This window comes from Mastigoproctus giganteus, chromosome 4, assembly GCF_048544385.1.
Source record: "Mastigoproctus giganteus isolate SK-2022 chromosome 4, ASM4854438v1, whole genome shotgun sequence".
In the NCBI taxonomy this organism is placed as follows: domain Eukaryota; kingdom Metazoa; phylum Arthropoda; class Arachnida; order Uropygi; family Thelyphonidae; genus Mastigoproctus; species Mastigoproctus giganteus.
Window position 1 is genome coordinate 34,224,109 of NC_143578.1, and position 25,848 is coordinate 34,249,956.

The 25,848-nt window shown below is 33.3% G+C and overlaps 1 protein-coding gene across 1 annotated transcript in view; it reads right to left on the minus strand.

Annotated features, from left to right (window-relative positions):
- Positions 1–25,848, minus strand: part of LTV1 (LTV1 ribosome biogenesis factor) — a 61,582-nt gene that overhangs the window by 6,693 nt on the left and 29,041 nt on the right. The window contains exons 2-8 of the mRNA XM_090371478.1: positions 25,237–25,371; positions 21,172–21,345; positions 12,522–12,609; positions 8,024–8,171; positions 6,113–6,317; positions 1,112–1,239; positions 114–280 (exon numbers count right to left, since the gene is read on the minus strand). Coding sequence (XP_090227604.1) covers positions 114–280; positions 1,112–1,239; positions 6,113–6,317; positions 8,024–8,171; positions 12,522–12,609; positions 21,172–21,345; positions 25,237–25,371 — 1,045 coding nt within the window. The remainder of the gene's footprint in view (positions 1–113; positions 281–1,111; positions 1,240–6,112; positions 6,318–8,023; positions 8,172–12,521; positions 12,610–21,171; positions 21,346–25,236; positions 25,372–25,848) is intronic.

Consider the following 25,848-nt stretch of genomic DNA (forward strand, 5'->3'; position numbering starts at 1 on the left):
GTAATCCCTGTATGCCAAGAAAAGTGATTACCAATCCACTCTCCTATTTAATTATATAGAATGATACTTAAGTTGTAACTTCTTGACAAAAGGTAATGTACGATAAAACTTACTCAAAACGGATTCGCAGTCCCATCTGTCTTCTTTTGACGCCACAGCAAATGTTGTAGGTACTAAGTCTCCTTCTTCCTCACTACTCTCTTCTTCTTCTGTCTCACCTTCTGCATCTATATCTTCAGCAGCATTTTTCGATTTTGGCTGGATTACATCCTTCAGGCATCTTAGGAAGCGATTAAAACAAAAACAGTAAAAAAGAAAAAAAAACGAGGCTTATCATGCTAAATTAAAAAAACACACACAACTCTAAGCTTGTTATGACCAGTACAGGAGGAATGGGGGAGGGGATCTAATGTACAGTGAAAAGGATGTTGCACGTGGAATCTAACTGATTTTTCATGATATAATACAGAGTACATGTGATATTCAAATTTTGTTTTTTTCATTAAGTAGAAGATATAGATCTCACTATCTAGCAGCAAAATTCTAAAACTGAATTGACAACATTTAGTTTTAGCTTGTTGGCTCATGAATTTGTTTTCAGACCAAGAAGTAGGTCAATAATAATTCACTACAGTTCTGGTGTCTACAAAATACTCTGTAGGAATATTTTCTGTTTTACTTTCATACCCTAAACAATCCCCACTGTTACCACATTAAGTGGCAACATTTCTAAATTCCTATTTGAAATTCTGTCACTGAATCGAAGGAAGGAAATGCTCTCTTTCTCTAAAAACCAGCATATGAATGCTAAAAATCCATTAAAAATCACATAGAAAGTAATACTGTAAAATCACAACATGTTACCATGGTTTAAATACGATCTGCAGAAATTTCCTGTTTTAGTCAGAGCAGTAACATGTTAGTGGGACACAAATGTACACTTTTTATTCTGACTGACCAATAAATTAATTCAGTTTAACAGAGTTAACATTTAATAATGTCCTTCAAGTTGCATTAAAACATATTATTTAAAGTTGTCAAAACATTTCATTTTATCTGTAATTTCTAACACATTATTAAATGTAAAATATTTTAGAACCTAACTACATACGGTATTTGTTGCTCCTTCTCATATTCCTCCAGTATCTGCTGCACAAGATGGCTATCCATAGTGAGACATCCCTGAATATCCTCCCCTTCAAGATTGCCAATCTGGTCATAATCATACTGTTCATACAACTGAAAATGCAATTACTGATATGTATCATGCTGTCCATAGATACAAATAAGATGCACACATATATATACATATACAGGTTTCATAGTATGTTAACTGTACTTTCAGGATCAATTCAGAGCCATAAAACAACGGAAAAAAGTTTATATAAGCATAAGCCAAAAATTTCTTTGTTTCATGAGTTAGAGCCTGATTTGTGTTCCAGCATTATCCACTTTACCTTTAAAGGCAGTGCTCAAAACAACCACCACTACATTTGAATACATGCCTGAACATGCCTTGTTGTGGGCTGCCTGATGGATTCAAAAATTCTAAGGCAATGTTTGGATTTGCTAGCAGCCTTGTTCTACACATTGGCAAAGCATTTCAGTGTTGTTAAATGGACATTGCATAAATGATGGATTTCAAAATACTACACATGGCTTAATATGGATTTCAAAATACTATATGGCTTGGCTTGCTCACTCCCTGGATGTGAATCCAATTGATTCCCATCCAGGGAGTGAGCAAACCAAGCAATAGAGTCTCCACACCCTATCATTTAAAGGAGAAATGTTTGTCAAAACAGTCTCTTGCTAACCAACTAAATAAAGCAGAGCACAGTCATACATACATTACATATGTCAGGCAGCAAGAGCAAGGTCATCTAATAAATTCCTTAAAAAATTGTAATAAGATTTTCTGGTTAAACCGAAAGACCAATTAAGCATTTGGCAATAATTCTTCCCAATATATTAATACAGGTAGTTCTCGACTTTACAAGTTAATTTGTTCCTAGCATGTGCTCTTAAAGCGAAAACTCATAAAGCGGGAATTTATTTCCCATAGACATAAGGTTAAAAATAGGGGTTACATTTGCAACAATGAAATTAGTTAGCTAATTAGTTTGTCTAAACAATGATTGATTTATCCAAAGAAATGAAAACGTAGCCTGTAAAATCAAGCAAATTATAATAATAGAGAAATTATTTACGACTTACAAATGTTAAAGAATGTTTTTTCTTCATCATCATCGACTAAATGCACACTCGTAGATCACTCATTATTGGCTTGGCACTCGTTGGTTTGTTGCACAAGGAGTCGTCTTCTTCAGAAATGTTTCAAGAGGTGGTTGTTTCCAAGATAATCTTCTCTTTAAATTATAAATTTCACGATTGCATACATAAGCATTTTTTAACGGCACACACAAATTGCAACTAACATGATTCATGCGGAGTAACAAATTTACGAAGCTTAAAAATAAGGAATGAAGAGAAGATTCTGAAAATTTGTTTTTTATATGATTGAAGATTTCAGTAAAGTTCCACATTTCACCGTAATAACGTAAAAAACCACAAAATTCCAGCTATTGGTATTTTCGCAAATGCAAGAAGATCGAGTTTACTACCGTTTATAATTGTTTGCTGTAACAGAAAAGCCCAATAAACGGGAAAGTGCAAACTGTTTTTATTGTTTTATGGTCGTGACCTCCAGAAATGTGCTTTAGAAAAATATCACAAAGGCATTCAAAAATTGATTCTTTTAACAGAACATATGGTAACAATGAAAGTGTAGTGCATTTTAATGATTTGAATTGGTAACTAATACAATTTACAAACCACACTCACGACCTTTTATATGACCTTAAGGTCATGCTCGTGACCTTAAAAATGACATTTTAAAGAGATAAATAGCTTAGTTATACGGTGAAAATTTCAACTTCCGAGATCTTGAAACAAATTACCAAAAAACAATGTGTTATTGGGTTCACATTACGATATTTTGACGATACGATGGGGTCTCTGGAACGATTAATATCGTAAAGCGGGGTACACTGTATTGTACAGCTATGCACATGGTTTGGAATGTGGTATTTATGAATGTTTAACATTCAATTTTTGCAATTAATGTTCATATTTTCGATTTTGTTGATACTTGATACTTGGGGGGGAAAAAAAACTCGTAAACTCGGGAACTTGTAAAGCAAGAACTGCCTGTACTACGTTATTGCTAGTGCTTGAATGGATGACTGTTCTGTCTAGTCAGGAGTGTTGTGAAAATTGATCACGCCACTGCACGTGAAGCCAGCCTTATCAAAAAAAAAAAAAAAAAAAAAAAAAATGGTGAGTAGAAAAGAGAACAGAGAGTACATTGTTGCAGGAACCAAGTACAAAAAGCATGTCGTGGTAGAAAATCAGCTTCAGTAAAGTCTGTAATATCTGAATGTGATACAGACAAAGGTGCTGACAAAGGTGTCAATCAGCTTTGTCACGACCTGCAGCAGTCAACGTGGGATGGAGTGTTTGCTACAAGTGATCCTGAATCTGTAAAATTCTCCATACAGTTGTGTTCTATGTCCCTTAATGTTGCTGTCATTCAAGTGGTGTCATCGCGATCGATTTTCTACAATATAATTCAGTAACTACTTCTCCAACCCAACAGTTCTAGTGCTGATTGGTCTACCACCATCTGAAACTCACTTGTTGAATGAGGCGCTTCCGTAGCCAGATGGGAAGGAGCAGCAGTGCTTAGCACACGCTTCTTGATTAGACCGGGGTTCGAGCCCGTCACCACCAAATACAGAAGATGCGGAAAGGTCAGGGAATGACCACCGCATATCCCGGAGCAATATGGCCTTAGTTGCTAATGCTCCTAAAAACCAAATAACAACAACAACAACTTGTTGAATGACCCTGTATCTCCAAGATCCTCTTCTGTGCTCTGAAAGGTCTTGTTATCTTTCAGAGAAATTTATTTTCTTGGTTTCAATAAGCCTTCATTCTTACTTCAAAGACACACTATCACTTAATACCACTAAAACTTTTTTTTGTTGCCTTCACCGAACTGTACTTGGAACTAATTTTACAGTAAGAAATTATGATTGCAAACACTAAAATACAGTTTCAAAATAAATTCAGCCTACATATGCCAGAATAGTAATTAACTTTCATACCTATGTACCTACTAATGCTGCTGCTATTGTAATGTGGTTTGCCTACCCAGAGAGTATCAGGCACTTTTTTACTGGATAATTTCAAGAACACAAAACTGGCTGTAAATTGGAAAGCTTTTTTCAAGAATACATTTATATGAACTGTTTTCACACCTTGAATCAATCCTGAAAGTATAGGACACCCCGTATATATGTTAAATATAGAATAAAAAGTGAATGAATGAATGTTAAAAACAGATTAAAAATTTATTGACTATTTATTACTAAAAATTTATTGACTATTTATTACTAAAAATTTATTGACTATCTATTACTAAAAATTTATTGACTATCTATTACTAATAAATCCTACTTAGTATTCTCAAATAAAAATGATTCTCAAATAAAACTCTCCATAATTCATTCCCTACTCCTGAAACACCATTTCAAGAAAAGTCCATTTCCCAAATTTATTTATTTACCAGCTAAGTTACCTGTTCTTCACCTACCTTTCTTAAATTTTTAATATATAATATCGGTGTAAAAACACCATAGACAACTCTTAAATGAAAACTACGATAGTAGTGTAAAAGGGCATCATTTCAACTGTATCTCATATTGTGCTAATCCTTCACGAGTTACCATGTATTGCACTGCCTCAAATAAGTAACACTTCACTAATAGAGATAGAGAAGACTATTGTTACTTATTCTCATTTGGCACCACCCAAATGGCACTGTTTCGAGGCTTGTTGGACTTTCATTGGTGGGTGGGCAGGCACCCTGGTATTTCAAACATGACAACCCAGTTATGAAGATAATCCCACAATATGAGAGATGCCAAAAGGTGTACATGATAATGTTTAAGGAAGACTAAATGCAGCGGGGCATAATATTTTTAAGAGTTATATTTATCTATATAATATCAGTGTAAAAGAATGTATTGTGAAGGATGAGCACAATATGAGATACAGTTGAAATGATGCCCTTTTACACTACTATCGTAGTTTTCATTTAAGAGCTGTCTATGGTATTTTTACACCGATATTATATAGATAAATATAACTCTTAAAAATATTATGCCCAGCTGCATTTAGTCTTACTTAAAACATTATGCAGCTTAGTCCTACAGATTTTAATTATTTCTTTGACACATACCACATTATGGGTATGGATACCGGATTATAAAATTTTAGTTACTATTGCTTATTACAATTTATTTCCAAATAATAAATAAATTTATTATTTATAGTTTTAAACAGTTTCCAAAACCATAAATTAGTAAGAAACACTGGAACAGGTGATCAGCTTTTTCTAAGATTTACATACAGTGACATTTTTCACTGTCTTCTGCTTGTTGAATTTAAAAAAAAAAAAAAAAAAATGAAAGATGTCTTGGATATTATAAAAATGCTAAATATAATTTTGTAAAATTACAAAATTATAAAAAACAGAACTTTTCTTCATATATCTGTGGCTAGCATTATTTACAATGCCTAGTAAATACAATGGTTTTAATGCCTACAGCAGAATAAACTTCACCTTTTACCCCAATTTCCCTTATTATGGCACTACTTTTAAACAAATGCCATTCATCAAAAGGTTCTTCTTCCATTTATTTAAAAGAACACAACTGTGATAGCTGTTTCAGGACTTACCAGACCTTCATCAGATAGCTTCTAGTGACGATTCCATGTAAACACACACATATATATATATATTTTTTTTTTCCAAAAGAAGATTTCCATAAATTCATTCAGAGTAAAATTAAAAATTTTTGGACATAAAATCTCAAGCTAGTGGTAACAGGTAATTGTGATATTATAATAAAAAAATCCACATTACCACCTCAGTCCAGTCAAGCTGAAGACTATTTTCCAACCAGTTTCAGCTATATTTTAGAACAGTGCAGAAAACAAACTCTTAAGATATTTTTTAAGTAAAAAAAAAAAACTATAGGAGTACCTTTTCAAATCTTTCATCAAGCAATTTCTGTGCATCAGTTCTTCTCAAAACAGATGATGTGAGTGAGTAATTTGTAAACCTGGATTTTGTTTCTTCTTCAGTGAATGAAAACTGAGTACCATTTAAGCTTTCAGCATCTTCTTCACCAGAAGGGAAGAAATCTGAATCATTTCCTAATCCCTCTGTGTCATCCATTTCATCATCTCTGAAATTAAAAAATATAATATAAAAAATGGACTCAAATTTTGACAGAATTTGATTTCAAATAAGAGAACTTTTGTTTCTTTATATATGGATTGATTTTTGTGTTAACATGTATGCTTTACTATTATAAATAAATAAGTTGTAAATAGTACACTTGCTTGGTTCTTAACTAATACCACACTTAAACAGACATTACATTCACAATTACATTAGCATTCATTATTTTTTTTTTTTTACTCCTTTTTAATGCCATGATATTAAGATTTATTAGATGTTTATTCATATAAAGTTTGTCAAGTGTAATTATCAAGATTTATTTTTATATATAAACATTTTTTAATGTATATCAATTGCATGAAGCTGCAAACTGTTATGCACTGGCAGCAACAATTTCTTATTTTTTTTGTCTTTCATTTTTTTATATTGTTATTGGATGTAATTAAGTTTTTATTTCATACCGTTCATTAGGAATGAATGGTAAAAAATAAAAACTTTACATATCTGTCCTACATGCCTTCTGAGCTACTTTGCTGATAAACAAAGTTAAAATATTCAAAGATATATAAAGTAGTAAACCTAATTACAAAACACTAGTTTCTCTTTGCAAAAGTTAAAACCTAAATATATTCTAAAATAACAAGTTAAATATATTATTTATGTTTAACATGTTATTTTAGAATATATTTAGATTTCAAAAGTAAAAATAATATAAATGACCATGCCATCTAGTTTCTTTTTGAAGTATGAAACCATGATAACAATAAAATCCATTTGCATTTGCTCAAATTTCTTAAATCTACACAAGTATTAAGACAACCCCCTGTCTCTCTATTGATGGGTGAAATAATTTATTCTTGTTAACAACTATATTAATACAATAATCTAAAATGATAATATGTCAAAGTTCATATATTGTCATTAAGCTACTGCTGAACATAAGCAATCGAGCAAAGAAAAGAGGAATTTTACTGCTTCTTATATTTAATTGTAGTTTCTCTTTGCAAAAGTTAAAACTTAAATCTATATATTAACGTCTTTCATCGTTTTGTTTTGTTTTTTTTTTAAATCTTTTCTTTTAGGCTTCTTTTGTTTTGTTAAACCCAAGGCAAGACAGCTATAATCCCATGAAGAAATGATGGCTTCTTGTAATGATGTTCAGTAATTCAGTGGTCAAACCTGAAAGTCTGTGAATGATGATGATGCAGAATGAGTGAATCAATTTTAGTTGGCACATGTATATTTGTTTCATATTCCTTCTGTAACTGTAGTTACTATTTTGTGTAATAAATGTTTTTGTTAATGATTGCTTCATGACATGCAGCTGATAATAGGTATTATCATAATTCATTCCAATAATAGGAGTACTTTGTCACAGATGAATGTAATAGTGTTATATAATTATTCTTTAAATTTAGGTTCATTTGTTCAGTGCACTACTGTTCATTTACTCTAAGTGACATTTCAGTGTTGCACAGATTACTACTTAAATTAGTTAAGAAGCTCCATAAGTGAATATTACTAGTCATCTGTAGAAAATTAATTTTAATTTTCCTTATATTGGTCTTATTATATTTGCATGATTTTTTTTTTTTTTAAGTTCTCATGATATAAATCACAAGGCCCATTTGATGGCTCATATTGATCTGTGATCAATATGAGCCACGTTTCACATATGAACAAGTGAAAACAAATGAAATTTTTACATACCCCTCTCTACCTTCAGTTATATCTTCATCACTTAGTGCTGCATTAGCTTTAATTACAAAATCATCTTCTAGGCAATTGTCTGGATCACTAAAATTAAAGTCATCATCCAAAGCTGCCACAACATCTGGATCCCAATCAACTAATGGCCCTACAAAAGTATAAATATGAATCAAACACTAATATTCCAAAACATTTAACAGATCATTCCATAACAGAAAATATATTTGCAAAGATTAACATGTGTAAAAATTCCTTACAATTACTGACAGACTGAATATAGTAATATTTCTTGCATGTTCTCTTGACTTAGGAAATAATCTCAAATTCATGAATTGGGATTTTAATTCAGAGAGCAAGCAATAAAGCTTAAATCTGTCAAAACAGAGAAGATACTGCCAATGATGCAATGTATAAATGAGCTATTGTGCCAAAAAGTTTATTCGCATTCTTAAAACATTTAACACATAGCTAAATGTGTATTTAACCATGGAAATAAAAACAGTGATCCATAGCAAACGATGAAAATAAAAGAGTAATCTACATTTCAATCAAGATAATAAAGATGTTATATGTAGAAGTTTATAAAATATTTTGATAAATGCACATATTTTTTCTTATTTTCTTCACCATGACCATCTATCCATCCCACATCTTGACTACCAATAGACAGATTTTTCATGAAAGTTTATATTTGGGCCTTTTAAAAAGATATGTCAAGCCATTTCAAATTTCATTAAAATCAGACCAAAAGAAAGCCAGCAATTATTATTATTATTTTTTTCTCCATCCTGATGTAATAACTCGACTCCCTGTGGATGGATTTTCATGAAATTTTATATCTGGCTCTTCTAGAATGACTAATCGATCCTATCCAACTTCATTAAAATGAGACCAACTGAAATCCAGCAGTTTGTGTGGGTTTTTTTTTTTTTTTTTTTCCATAAATAATGCATCAACTATCGATATATTGTAGCTGAAGCACTGGATATTATGTTTATTGCCATGTGCCATTTGCAGGAATTAAGGACAATGTGGCATATGTGCAGAAGCAAAATGTTTTCAGTTCATGCATAAAAGTCAGTGCTTTTTTTTTTTTTTTTATAAATCATGAATTATTACTATTTATTAATGTGTGCCTGAAATTTAATGCACTGTGTACATTAAGTAACTTGTTTTTTCTATATATAGTGTCCAATACTTATAATAATCAGTATATCCTTATAAAAATAAAACTTACAAGGTACAATTACCTCAACCAAAATTATATGTTTTGCATTTTACAAAACTTACAATGTTTTGAGTAAGCCACACAGGCTGAACTAGATGCAGTTTTCTGATGAAGCTCATCTTCATTTAAATGGTTTCATGAACAAATGCAATGTTTGTTATTAGGCTTTAAACTTCAACTTGTTGAAGGTATAGCCATTATTCCTAAAGTTTACCTCAGTGTTCCGAAGAATAACTTTATTCGTAGTGGAGGTTTCACCTAGACACCTCTGTCACTTTATTTAAACCATGTGACTATTTTATAAATAGAAATCAGTGCTTAACTTTCCATCACTCGTGCCCTCAATTTAACAAAAACACTTGTGTGGCATATGTTAGATGCCCCTTTTTGTTTTAATTATAAAAAAATAATTTTTATCTTTTTTACTGAACTGAAAATGAGGATATATTTAATTATGATATGCTAAACTCAATTTAAAAATATCAAAATAAAATAAATGAGAGCAATAGTAATAATAAAAAAAAGTTACCATATTTTTTAGAATTTAAGGTTACCCATCCCCCACTCCCATTTGAAACACAAACAACATTTGTATGGCAGACACAACATAACCATCTGTATTTTTGTAGGCTGTTCATGTTTAGACAGTGAAACCAAAGCTCTATAGAAAGACTAAACGCTTGTCGCTGGAATCTCACAGGCACCATGTGGGAATGGGAGTTGCCTAGAAGAAAGACGATGCTTTTGCTCACCTGGCATCTATTAAACACCAAACAAAAATTTAATGTCTCACAATTCATAGTATATTGAAATCAAAGCAGAAAACAGTGTATAACCAGCTAGAGAATATTGGTTGGCAAAGGTACGTGGAAGTATCTGATTTCATTTACAAATTTAAAAAAAAATAACGAAAATATTTAAAAAAGTGGCATATGTCAGGTGCCATATGAGCAGCAGAGGGTTAAAACGAATCTTTGCACAGTTGATGATTTGAAGGAAGCCATAAAGATATATTGTTAGAGTTTTCTTACGGAGGTGATATCACTAACACCTGATTCAAGATGGTATACAAAATTTTATTAATATACTTAAAGCTGAATATAACTTTTAAATGACCAAGTTCTACTTAAAAAAGTGAACCTCAACAAACTCTGAAAGCTCTGGCAATTAAAGGTGTAATGATGCTGTTTTTAAGGTGTATGTGAGGGGTAGAAGTAAATAAAATAAATGTGAAGGCGCCAGCACATTATGTATGTCAGTTACATACATAATGTATACATACATAACTGATATACATTATGTATATCAGTTACATACATGCACTAATAAGCCATAACATTATGGCCACCTATCTAATAGCATGCTGGGCTGCCTTTGGGCCATGTTAAGTCATTGTTGACTCTCCACAAGACTGCAGGTGTCCTCAAGTATACGGACCAGCTGGACAGAAGGATGTCACAGAGTTTGGCAATGAAGTGCAGCACTGACAAGGATAAGCAAATGCTGAGTTCCACCACATCCCACCAATCTTTGACAGGATTGATGTTGGCTCACAAGTGTATATATCATCAATTATGCAGAGCACTGTCTTGAAAGAGTTCAGTGCCATTTAGATACACAGTCACCACATATGGCAAAACTTGATCTAAAAAAAAATGCTGAGGTAGAATTTAGTAGTGAGGATGTGTTCAATGAGGATGAGAGGACTTGGTAATGTCCATGAAAACATGCCCATGAGAGCACAGCTGCTGGTCTATTTTCACCCAACCATCCGGTTGCAGCTAATCATCTGCTTGCCATTGAATATGCATCTGTCCATCGGCATGGTGGAGCTAGAACCTTGTTTCATTAGACCAGGCAACTCTCTTCCAATTGTCCAATGTCCAGGAACAGTACCCCTATGCCCACTGCAGGAGGAAGTGTCGATAACACTTGGCCATCATGGGAACACAAACAGGTCACCTACTCCATAGGCCTATCCACAAGAGCATCAGCTGGATGGTATCCTCAGAAACATTTCTGTGCTCCCTGGTTATAGTCTACCATTAATTGAGGAATTTTGAGCTGTCAGTTGTCTCAGACAGCACGTGTCAACCACCATTCACCTTGACTGTCAACCAGCGGTGGTTTCCCTGACCCGGCATGTTGGGTGGTTGAGTATCCCTCTTCAGACCATTACCACCACACCTTCACTGTGGTAGCCCTTCAACAGTCAACAATGCTTGCAGTTGCTAAGATGCTGGCTCCTGACTTCCTGGTGCCGCAAGTTATTCCCCATTCAAACTCTGTGCTGGTCCTTCCCTTTCCCCATTGCACAGGCTTCGTACTGACAAACTGACAGGCATTACCTGTGCTACCACTATATATATATATATAGTGCTGGTTGGTAATATTATTCTTCCTAAGTTCTGTGGGCTACCCCCACTGATGGAAACAGGTGTGGTCATGTTTTGGCTCACGAGTGTATATATCACCATTTTAAAAATAAGTGGTCTTGATTATACAAGCATGAGTAAAAGTAAGTTGGAATGCTGTTCAAGTTCCATATGAAACCTGATGCAAGGTTGAAACTGTTGATGAAAATGTGAAAATCGTAAAGAATATCCAATCTAATCTCCCAAAATCATAAGAACATCACAGTGAAACTTACCCAATGTTTATGAGAAAATCAAATAAGTTTTTCTTCCTTCTAAATTATTCATGATATGATCAGCTAAAGGGGAAGGGTGACACCATTCCTACTCCCAGCACATGAGCAGGTGATTCTCTGTCCATGTGCTGGGTCTGTGTAATCCTGTTAAATTCTAATTACCAAGAACTTGATTCGAGGCTGATATTGTCCTGGAGGGGAATCTGGTAAGCAATGAAATAACCAATTTTATAGGTCATATTTCTATACTGCCAAGTTTTTCAAGGTGTATGGAATTCTTGAGAGAGAAAATGTTAGGTGAGAAAAGTGGAGGCATCAGATACTTTAACAACTCATTTGGCTGCTTGTATTCAAGAGCGGTACATGCTTCTGACTACAGAATGAACAAGGAATCCTCCTTTATATGCTTTAATACTAACAAAAATATAAGACAGTTTGAAACTGTAATGATTTAAACCACTGAAAAAAAAAAAAAGTATTTCCTAATCTGTTTATTATCAAGGGCATTAACCATAGTGTATAAAATGCTACTACTGAAAATTCAAGTAAGAACACATCTTAATGCTTCTGTATATCTTTGTAACCTACATCATAATATTCTCTAATCCATTAAAAAATACCTGTTATAGGAGCTGCTTTATTTAGCAATCCCTCCGATTCTTCAACTGCAGATGGGAAAACAGAGGATGGAAGATTCATTTTAAGATCCTGTAAGGAAGGATATTATTAGTTTAATTATTAACACTTTTTTAAAATTATTAATTATAAAAAAATACACATAGTTGGCAATAAGTCACATACCACAGAAATGGCTGAATTATAATACCAAATATACTACTAAATCAATTTATTTCAAACTGATGAATGTCAACAAACAAACACCTGCAAATTCTATTGATGCAGGGTGCCTGAATCCTCTGTAATTTTTGTGCACTTCAATATAATAGTTTCCTTTAAATAGTTCTTAGGCATTCTTGGTAGACAAACTTAAAATGGCCCAATGGAAAAAACAGAGATGGTTGAAATGCTATAAAGGAGTGAGATCAAGATGACTATTTTGTCTTCTGATAATTTTTCTCATTATTTTATTATTTTAAATATTCCTTTAAAATAATGTTTTTTTTTGTTTTTTTAATTCTGTATGTATTAAAATAACCAAGATGGTGCCAGAGGCAAATGCATATATTAAATTTTGCTATAAGTATATCATTATAGGTGATAATTATAAAAGTTATTCAACCTGTAATAACAATGCCTGCAAGAATTGTTCCATCATCAAATCTGATGATGCACTTAGCTATAAAGTCAAAGACTGAAGTATATTCTGTGAATAAAACAATTAAAGACAAGATGATCACAAAGATAAATCTCTAGTGGAATTGTAAAAGAATACTAATGAGATTTGCATTAGATCATAGATGTCAAACTGTGGGGACTCAACAACTCTCTCACAGGGAGTGTTCACAATGAATCAGTGGGGGGATTGCAAGGTCAGGGATAGTTATAAAAGAAGTCAGCTGTGGTAAAAGTTTAAAAACTACGTTAAGGACTATACTAGAATAAGCTGGCATCGTGAATGCCTCCAAAACAGCAAACTACACACAGCACTCCTAACATCAGATCGTTTCAAACTAGACAGGGTGCTTCTAACATTTCACTGGATATCACCAGCGACTCACTTTTTTCTATTCCCGGTTTCAAGATGGATGTTGTTCAAGTTGGATGTATTGCATATTTATGTAAAAAAAAAAAAGGTAAAGTGCAGCCATTATCAACCCACTGCAGGATGGAAGCCTCCTCAACAATTCATGCTGAGGGAAATGGACCATAATCTGCCACGCTGGTCCAGTGCAGGTTGGCAGATCCCGCCAACGTATTTATGTAGTTGATTGCAAATAGAAAGAGAAAATGATGGTGGATTCATCCAGCAAATTCAAATAGGTTAAAAAAAAAGTTTTATATTATGTTTGAAACACACAGGAAGTCTTCCGAGAATTTTTTAAATTTTATTTTACAGAATGTTGATACAGAGTTCCTGTGTGTTTGAAACATACAGGAACTCTGTACCGATCTTTGCATCTATGCTTTATGTGCTGTACCGACAGGCCAACTCTCACTAATTGAAATATTACTCAAACGTTGTTTTCTTTGTTTGTAAAATTCTTTTATTTCTACCTGCTATTATTATTATTCGGAGAGATTAAGGTATTTGTAAGACTCTGTGTCTTACAGGATTACCTTCGGTAACATAAAGGGTAACTTCCTGTTTGATTTTATCGCACGGGACTTCTCAGAATAAAATACCCATGTTCCTGTCTTTCCACTACTCAACATTATTTCCAGATGGAATATTGACGAGTACTTTCTATCCTTTTGAAGCAGAAAACATTCTCCACTACCCACACTGTAACGGAGTACTTTTCATGCAGTAAAGGATTAGTGTTGTTTGATTTTACGAATGTTCATGAGAAGACACCAGTTTTCGAAGTTTGTAATGCCACTATCAATAAAAATATTTTCCTCAAATTTCGTTAGAAGATCAAATATACATCCAGAAAACGTACTGTACCGATATTTTGATTTTACGATTATTCCTTAAAAAAAATTACAATAAAGCAAACTTTTTTTTTTTCAAATGCACATCGTAGTGTTATCACTTTTACACCAGTTTCCAGTGTGCCTTCCGGTAGATGAATTTCCTTGATTTTGTGTTAATACACATTGAAGAAAGGAAGTACAATCTTTTCGTTTTTCAAAAACAATCCGTTGCAGTTCTTTCGGTCATGTTTTTTATGCCAAGAAACAGTTGTGTGCATTATTTTTTTATTATTATTATAATATATATTTTTTCCTGTATCATGCTGGCAACAACTCTGTACTTTTCGGCTTACTGCATGCTTTCATTGCTTTCACAATACTTTTCAAAAAAGAAAGACACCAAACGTATCTTTGAAACAAAAGGTTTTCAAAATTCATTTTGGAAGAAGACAGAGAGTGCACATGAGTCTCATTTGTTAACGCCGACATTAGTTGTACTGTTGCAGTGGATATTCTTCAACAGTGTTCCGATTACTGTTTTCATCTTATTTAATAATAGTAAGGTTCTTTATTAACTTAAATTATGTACATTTGTGATTCCGTACACAGATAACCCAGAATCTACCAATAAATTGTCTCTGCAGGTGAACAAACTTGTATTTCGTTAACTAATGAAACAGTACTAAAATAGAAGTAATATTTACAATAAATATAAGGTTCAGAACTGAGCTTTCTGATTATTCTCATCATTACAGAGTTCATCCCAGTTCGGAAATATTTCTTTTCCAGTTCCAATACAACACTTTGCCTTTATTTCTTTGTTGGAGTAGTCTTTTAATGATATGTTGTACAAGGGTGGCCTCCTCCTCACTTCACAAATAAACTCCTCTGTATCAAACATAGTTTCGCCAAAGTATAATAAACAAAGCAATTAAGGCCAACCACCCCTTACACAGGGAGAATGTCTCCTCAGGTTATGCAAACGCCAAGGTGTACGCACTTGTAACTCGTCCGAAAGCATTGGCAGGCATTTTACACCAGCTTATGTCGTCCTATGCACTGTTCGAAGTGCCCGTCTAGTTTGCATGCCTTTACCCTCTGCTTTCTGTAAAACTGGGCGTTGGAAAGCACCGTCAACACCACACTTCAAGCGCTCGTCTAGTATAGCCCTAAATGGCAATTTAATTAGATCCAAGAATCTGTCACTATTGATTACTTATTCGTAATTAAACTGAACAGATTAAAAATTTAACTAGCTACCATTTAATTTTCAGGTAGTGATGGACACAACTAAGAGTCATAATCGAAATAATCAATGAGATTTTCATAAATTATTATATGCAAATTAGTTTATTATGAAATTGACAAGAAAACAGGGGGGGGGGGAAGACAGTGGAGGGATTTTATCTGAAATTATCAAAACTAATGTTAAGAGGCTGTTACCACTTGGGTAATAGTTCCATGCTATATATATATATATATATATATATATATATATATATATATATACAGGCAACTCTCGGTTTACAAACAAGTTCCATTCCAAGACGTCGTTCGTTATATGTTTTGTTTGTTATGCATCCCTGAGCTTTTATGATACATATCGTATATGTTAGCAGCCATTTTAAAACCATGTACTAAACATCAAATGGTCTATACCAGTGGTGTGCAAACTATGGGGTGTGACCCCTAGAGGGGTCGCGGGATAAATTAAAGGGGTCGCGGCAATTTTTAAATAAAATTAGTTTTTGTGTACACAAAAAACAAAAAACCTGTTATTAAAATTACTTTTTCAATACTGTAAGTGTAGAGACCTTACTACTCGAACGAAGTCTGAGATACGAATGAACCCTATTGCCAGTCTTTATTTTTTAGGGTGGTTTCACGTGTGATGCAGGTGGCTTTCTTACTTATTGTCCTTGTGGATAATATGGCTTAATTTGCCCACTGGCTATGGACACACAGAAAGCAGCTGACTAGTGTGACTTCTCAGTATGTATTAATACTTCTCAGTACTACTCAATTGCTGAACCGTAATCCCTCTAGCTCTTAATTGGTGCTTCCTACAGCAAAAATTTCTGAAATTGCCTAAAGACCAGAGGAGAGAATATGCAGTGGCAGTAAATAGCAAGTCTGTTGCACGCACGCTTTATTCTTCTTCGTAATTTGGTGCTTTCACGTCAACTTGGATGTGTTTTTCATTCTTCTGCTACTTTTTATATTATCTTTGTTTTTAAGAAAACAAAAAAATATACACATTTTTATATATTTTACCATGGAAAATTGGGTAATCAGAACAAACAGTCGAAGAGTGACGACAATAATGTTGCTACAGATACATCAGAAACTGAAAGGGTAAGAAATGTATCATGTGAAATTTTGGACACTAACGTTATTTCAAGTGTAGTCAAACTCTTCAACGCGATTCCTATAACAACCACCAATTTCTGGTAGAGAGCCATCATATTCCAAATCAAAAAGAATGAAAATGAAAAGAAAATATCAAGAAAAATATATGAAGTACAGCTTTACTTTACTTAGTGTTGTTGATGATGAGCAACATCCTGCGTGCATAATATGTTACGAAAACTGGCTAATGAAAGCATGAAACCTATTAAATTAAAAAGACACTTACATACGAACCATCCAGAGATAATGAAAAAAACTGAATCCGTGTTCAAAAGACGACGACGACGCCATACAAGGTCTGAAATCTGTCATGAAGAAACACTGTAGTCCCTTGTAAAGCTTTTAGAGCATCGTTGGAAGTTTCATATTTAATAAGAAAAAAATTGAAATCACATACTATTGCTGAATCCCTTGTTCTCCCTGCTGCAATAAAAATGATTTCAATTATGGATGGAGAAAAGTATAGCAACGATTTAAATACCATTCTTCTATCCAGAGACAGTTATCACGAACAACATAAAATTCAGTTTGTTAAATCAATTGAGAGAAAGTCCAATTTTTGCAATACAGTTTAGATGAATTCACAGATATTTAAAACCTTGCTCAACTTATTGTATATGTCAGATACTGATATGAGGGAGATATTTTGGAGAATTTCTATTTTGCAAAGCTTTGGAAGGAAGAACGACGGGAGAGATTTTTGATGTTATAAACATTTTCTTTCAAACAAATATTGGCTAAAGTGGAACAACTGCTTTGCAATTTGTACTGATGGTGCAGCTGAATTAACAGGATAAAATAAAAGTTTGAAAGGCAAAGTAAAGGAAATTGCTCCAAATACAGTTTTGAATCATTGCGTTATACAGTACATAGGGAAGCATTAGTAGCAAACTAATTTGCACGAAGTTTTGAAAGATGCGATAAGGGTGATCAACTTTATTAAACAGTAGAAGCTTAAAAAGCAGACTTTTCACAATTCTTTGTAATGATGGAGAAAACACTTCTTTTAGATACGAAAGCAGGGTGGTTGTACAGTGGTAAAGTGTTGCGACATCAACTTTTGTTTTTATCTATCGGATAAAAATCAGAAACTTGCTCAATTGTTTACAAATCAAAAATGGCCTGGAAAACTTAGTTCTCTTGCTGATATATTTGAAAAACTTAATGATTTAATTTTAAGTCTTCAAGAACAGGGAACAAATATATTAATACTCAGTGATAAAATAGAAACTTTCAAAGGGAAACTTAATCTTTGGAAAACTGAATTTGAGCGTAATAATACTAAAATTGAAATGTTCCCATGCTTTTCTAATTTTGTTATAATATTCACATTTTACAATTTAGGGATATCATTGCCACCCAACTAACAATGCTAATTAAGAATCTGGTCATCCTACCTCGGGGTTTACACTGAGGAGTCGCATTAATTTTATATTTAATACAGGGGATCGGCAGCGAAATAAGTTTGGTGCCATTGGTCTATACAATACGTTTTATTGTAATGTATGTATGTGTTATGGTTTATTGTATACGATACGTAACGTAAAATAAAAGAACAAAAAAACAAGATATCGTACTTGTTAATTTTAATTAAAAACAAAGAGTTACAAAATAGAAATAAAGAAAACGAGTACAGCACTAACATAATATATGTACTGTACATATATATGTATTCAACTTTACTCGTCAGTATCTTCATCAGAGTTCAATATTTTCCACATAAGTGACACCAGGTGCTGATGAGATAGATGGAAGGGTGTCCGATAATGAAGAAACAGCTGGTTTCCACTTTTTTAAAATATGTTTTTATTGACGATTGCACAGTTAGTTCTTTTTTTAATTCAAAAATCTCACCATAGCATGCTAGACAGTCATAAATGCCTCTTTTCACTTTTGCAATTCTTTCCATATTTGCATCGTCTTCTTCAAAGATTGCCAACCCCTCAGAAATTGATTTAAAAGCTGCAGTCATTTTCTGCTTTGTAAATGTTCTGGGAGGCTGTGGAGTAACAGATTCTTCTGTTACTTCAGAATTTAGATGTGTCTCTATTTCAATTATTTCATCAGTTGTTAATTCCTAAAAATGCAAGTCCAAAAGCTCTCTCACATCAGTCACATCAAGGTCGAGGTCCATTTTATTGCCCAGTTCAACAATTTCTTCAGTCACGGGTTCTAATGGCTCCTCAAAATAACTTAAATTATTCACAAACTATGGACACAAGTTTTATTTTTTATTTTTTAGCTAATTTTATCAATTTTTATGATCCTTCCAGAAATTCCTTAAGTTCTTCTCCTCTCTGTCTATAAAAGCAATGGCTTGAGAAAATCTCCGCCTTAGGTAATATGCTGGAAGAGAAAGGGATGGGGAAACTTTCCTTTCCCAGATTCTAAGTGAACCAACGGTTGACTGTCTAAGATAACCTAGGCAAAGCAAGTGATGATCCTATTATATTATACTAGGGGGGAAATCACTGATTTCTTTCCCACGAGAAAACATTCTATGCTTGATTGATTTGATTTGGTAGTTGTTGGCGCATCGGCTTCTGTGGCCATATTGCACCTCCCAAGGTTTTTGCAGTACTTTGATCCAAGCCCGAGGCGGGAATCGAACCCGCGACCTTTGGGTTGCCGGGCAGGTACTTTACCCACTCGGCTACATTCTATGCAACGTGGCATGAAAACTAATGTTTTTTTACTGGCTAGATTAGTTTTATTAACCAAGAACAGTTCAGTATAATTATCATATAATAATTTTGTGATAATTATTGTAATAAATACATTTTTTAAAAGTTTATTTATTTAAATCTTACAGTTATGTTCACTATACATTTGGCATTTCATTTTATAAGGAACTCTATCGATTGGTGACTTTAAGAAATTTTGAATGATTTGTGACATTCATTATAGCAAATGTTCATAAATCGAACGTTCATAAACCGAGAGTTGCCTGTAGTATGGAATCAATTACTGAATGATTAATAATAATCGTGTTAAAAATAAATGATTATTAATCATTTGTTTTGCCTATAACCATACACTTAATACATTGCAGGTACCAAATATATTAGGTATATTAGCATCTCTCAATATAATATAAGATTTTTAATATAAGATTAAAAAGTAAACCTGACATAGCAAGATATTGGTAAATAAAAGGAAGACATCAGTACACTTTATGAAGAGAACTAAAATGCAATGCTATCACTAACATCAACTACTTTTATGATGTCACAACAGCTTGACAGATATGAAAGTGACAGCACTGGTTGCTATATGTTGTTGTTTGTTGTATGGTGCATTAACAACTTAGGTCATATTGCATCAGTGCATTGGCCCATGATGAACAAGTTCATAGGCCTATTTTTACATTGTGTGGGATGAAAAATTCAAATTCACTGGGAATTTCAGTTTTAACAAAGAAGATACCAATAATTGAGATTCTCTAAGAAAAAGTAAGTACGGTTCAGCAGATTTCACATTACACAACAATTTCTAATAACACACTAATGTAATTTGCGTATATCCACATCTTTGCTGCTCCAATCAAGTAAATCGACACTAGCTGGTCATTCTTCTTCTCTTTCTCCTAACTTACAAGAAATCAAATTATGTGCTAACATTCCACACATCTATACAAGTGTTGTTGTTGTTGTTGTTTGGTTTTTAGGAGCATTAGCAACTAAGGCCATATTGCACCGGGAATATGCGGTGGTCATTCCCTGACCTTTCTGCATCCTCCGTATTTGGTGGTGACGGGCTCGAACCCCGGTCTAATCAAGAAGCGTGTGCTACGCACTGCTGCTCCTTCCCACCTGGCTACGGAGGCGCCTCTATACAAGTGCAAATGAATATGCTATTTTTGTTTATCTCATTATATCAGGCTTCATCTCTTGAGCAGTGTAATGTTCTGGTGTGAGGCCAAACTAGCTTCATTTTTGCAATGCTGTAGATATAGCTTGTTGTTATGGTTTTTGAATGAGAGACAAATGAACAGCACAGTTTTCGACACATGGGTAAAACTTAAATTGAAGTAATTTTTTTTTTTACACTTTCTTTTCCCCCCTGTTTTTAATTATATTTATCAACAGATAAACTAATGGATAAAATTTTGTTTCACAAATCAATGCTAAGTAATATAAATTTGGTTACACTCTTCCATGCCTTGTATACACATTGTTAAACATATAAATCAGAAATAGTTTATACAATTTAAATTATCTTTTCTCACAACTCATGTAAATTCAAGTAACCTGATTATAATTTTGATACCAATTTTGATATTTAAAGTATTTATTTATTTAATAAGAGACAGAACCAAATTACCTCTGAATCTGGATCTTCCAGCTCCCCACCTGTTGCTGAATTCTTCTGACTAACAGGTTCCCAATCACAAACAACATTGACATCTTTTAAATGCTGAAGATAATCATAATCATCATCAAAGTAGATACCAAATTTTCTCTGTTCTGATTTTCTCTTTTCATCATTGCCCTTCTCCTTAAGAAAAAAAGTACATGCTAATTTTATCAATTTTTATGATTCAAATTGTAATAAAACAATACAATACATATTAAATCCTTGAAAAGCATCATACAAAAGCAAACTCATTAAAAGCAAAAGCTCTTTAACGGCAAATTCAGTTATTAGCAAATAAAGTTAATAAATTATATATTTATTGAAAATGCTTCCTTAATAATAAAAAAAAAAAAAAGTGAAAAAAAAAAAAAAATGAGTAGACATTCTCTCCCTAACAATGAGAACAAAAAGTAAATTACAATCAGTTATTTAAAGATCATTATTAACTAAACACCTCATTAACCAGCATCTAAGTATAGAAGTTGAAAAATGCAGTCTGTATTAAAATTAACTTCATCAGAGTTATTATTAATGACAATATACAGATGCCTTACTTCATATTTGTTAAGAATGTTGGAATGATCTAAATTAAGTAATTATAAAGTATATCAACTATACACAGAATCATATAAAGCCCATAATGTAACAAAGACAACGTAACAGATTGCTTCATATGTTGACATAATGGGAAAGGCAATGTCGGTTCTTAACATAAACAATTGTATATTAAAATCACTTATACACCATGTTTATGTAACTGGTTTACTCTGAACTAAATAGACAAAATATATATAACCTTTGTTCCAAATGTTCTAGGACTAGTAAAAAATTGTGAAAGATGCTTACAAACTAATTTCACTTTTCTTCTTTGAAGTAGTTCCCTCTACAACAATGCAATGTAGCTAACATCACTGGAGTTGAAGGAACTTTGGGAGTCATTTTTGGGAATGTCATGTTCAAATTCTCTGCCACAGCTTGTTTGAATGTCTTCATAGTGAGGCCTTTCACAGAATTTTTCAGTTATGGCAATAGAAAGAAGTCCAGTAGTGATAAATCCACTGAATACAGTGGAGGAGGTAAGAGAGTAACTTGTCTGTTAAACAAAAACTCTTGCACAGACAGTGGCATGTTTGAGTGTGCATTAACATGCAAGAGGAACTAATTTCTGGATTCCATAACTCAGAGTGACGGTAACACATGTTCATGAATAAGTGTTGTAGAGCAATCTTATACTCTTGATTAACTATTACACCTGCAGGGAAAAACTGCTTATACACAAGCCCACTGAATAAAAAGGACCCAGCAGAGATTTTAACTTTTGACTTCTGAGCACAAATTTTGTTCCCATCCACAAAAGTGGATGGGAACCCATCCACTTTTGACTCTGTCCTTTTGAAGGACCATGTTGAAAGCACCAACTTTCACCCCTCCACCAAAAATGGAAGTAATGAAGGCGCTTCATTAAGTGAAAAGAACTTTGCAGAAGGTCATCCATCTCAGCACAACACCAGACTAATACTGACCAGTGAAAAGATATCAATGGGATACTTTATGTATTATTGCTGGTGGCACCAGCTGTATGCTAGCTAAATTAGTGTGCTATTAAAATGAATTAATAAAGAAGGTTTTTGGGAGTGTTTCTCAAAAAGAAGTTATATTTTAGATAAAATAAGTGTGGGTGAGTGATAGGTTAAGATTTGGGACCTAAAAGTGGTTTTATTTTTTGGACTGTGAACCTTTTTAAAATGGCTATCATTATGTTCAGACATAGGAAAACAGGAAATTTCAAGGTCATTAAATTTTTAAGGAACTATAATCAGTCACTGGGAATTCTTAGTAGAATAGTTGTGCTACCTGATAGCTTTGATGTAGAAGTTTTCAGGATACCAAACTGTATTTAAAAATACTCACATGTTGCTGAGTTATACATTATTGTTATTTTCAAGGTCACAGTAATTCTACCGAGTCAGCCATTTGGATGTTTCCAGGAGATAAAAGAACTACAACAGTGCCACCTGCTTGTTCAGTGGTGACTAGAAATTCAGCATAAATTGTAAAATTATTAAATTGTGACATCACGAGGAAGCTTCATCACTGAATAAGAGCTACTCCATTTATATGGCTGCGGCAGGTTTAGTAGATTGGCAGCTTAAATCCCAAGCCCAGATAAATGGTGAGGGTTGACGTCAGGAAGGGCATCTGGTCGTAAAAACTATGCCAAAACCAATAGATGTGTTCCGGTTAAGAAGTTAATGCAACTAGAGGAGAAGAAGAGGATGTAAAGTGTGAATTGGGAACATTGAATGCCGACTCCATATAACGTGGGCAAAGACAGAAGACTTTATGTATCATGCCAGTTAAAAATGAAAGTGTAATAATTTGCAAGAAAGTAAGAAAATGAGCCTGTTTCACATATAAGTAAAAGAAATTCATGAATAGTTACCAATTAAAAAAAAAAAAAAAAAAAACACTTTGGATCTACCTTGTAACACAGTATAAATCAATAACTGACTGACTGTTAGGTTACATTTCAAAATACACTTTACAATTTAAATTTACACTTCAATCATTAAGCCATCAATTGGCCTGATAATAGGGTTTCAAACTATGATCACCTGAACCAGTCAACTCAAATGCATGTACTACTGTACCTATTGATTATTAGTATGGTGCAAGAAAATCTTATACGTCGGCCAAAAAACAAAACAAAAACTTCCCACTCCATTTGTCCACAGACATCTATTTCTTTCTTAAATTTATTTGTGGGTAAATAAATACAAATAGCATTTATTTGTATTTCCAAACTACACATTTCCACAACACTAGCTGGAAGTTTATTCCAACAATCAACTGTTATCTGGCAGAAAGCAGATTTTCTGCACATATAGCGTACACAATCCACTCAAAGCCTTAAACACCTCAATCAGATTTCCTCACAGGCGCCTAGTTTCCAGACATTAAAATTTGCAGAACTGAAGTCTTTCTTGGTAAGCATACCCTTTTGTTCCCCTCACTAATTTAATTACTCTTCTCCGTACCTATTCCAACAGATCCACATTTTTCCTAAAATGAGGCTTCCAGGCCTGTATGGAGTACTCAGGATGTGGACTAACTATTGCCTTATACAGTGGAATAATTACCTCTTTTATCTCTTCTGACAAAATGCCTGTATATCATTGACAAAACCCAATGAGCTATACTAGCAGCCTGTCTGCACTACTAAAGGAACTTCACATCTGACTGCATAATTACTTACCCCCAGATCTTTTTCATTCTTCAATACCCTCAGCGTGTTATACCACACAGTTTGTGTGGTATACTGGGATTACTGGTACCCATATGCAGTACCTTGTATTTGTTAATGTTAACTTCGCTTGCTACTTCCCAACCCAACCGGGCCACTTATATCATAAATGACTGGGACAGACCCATAGTGCTCCAGTCAATCAGAATTTACAATTCAGTTTGCTAATACAGGACCACAACTCTGAAGTCAGCCCTGTGACAAGGTTTATTGAGCAATTAAAATGCTACATTCCTTGTTTCTTTTATTCATCAAGGCCTTTTGAATTCTGATCAAATGGAGCTCAGGCAGATGAAATCCATCTTTATATAAATTTTTATGGATGTACATCTTGCATTTAATTTTATTAAATTTTATTAAGTTTAACTTTTAAACTAATTGAGATTTTCTAAATGACTGGCAAGGAAGATTATGTAATTCTTGCCAAGTTGGTGAAAACTTCTCTTAGCAGCTTTTTCATTTCATTTCATTGATTTTAGCATTTTATTTTATTTTACAAATTTTTACACTCTTTGAATACATTAGTTCTTAGCACAGACAGTCTTAGCAAGCATATATCATTTCATCTAAAATAGCAACACAATATAGTGTAAAATATGTACATAAATAATTAATTCAGTTAATCTGAAAATACTCAGTTCATTTTCCATGATCTGGATTCATTTCATTGTACAAGTGTCTGCATAAAAAAAAAAAAATATTAAAATACTTCAATCACTGAAGCTTACCTGATCTTTTGATGGACACTCAACCAAAACATGTCGAGGAGCTCTTTCATCTGCTTCTAAAGGATCTCTCTGACTTCGATGCACTAATCGAAAGGTTACAGCCTTTTTCTTATCAATAAACTTCTTTTTGGTTGGCTAAAATATAGAGGTTAAAAATATATTTATATATATATAAATAAACAACCCAAGAGAAGAAAGAGCTTTTAATAAAAATAACCTTTTTCTGTAAAACTAGAAGCTAGCCATGATTAGCATAGCTTAGCATTCAGGCAGAAAATGAACTACTGTGTTAACATTTTTTCCCAAAAATGTATACTTTTCTGTCCTTTTCATGGCTTCCTCAGAATTTAAACTACAAAATTTCTCAATTTTAAAAAGATTTTTTATTTATAAAAAGTGAAGCAAACAAGAAATTAATTCTAGTATGTAATAAATTAAAAAGTGTTTATTAAAGTTGTTATGGGCCTATATGAGAGCTTCAAAAACAGGGTGGATGCCATTGAAGGATCTAAATTGAGGGGCCCATCAAGCTCTTAGCCGCCCACATCAATGCCGGAGCTTGCACTTGATCATCACGCAACACAGCGGCAACCCCCAAGGCAGAATGCGCTG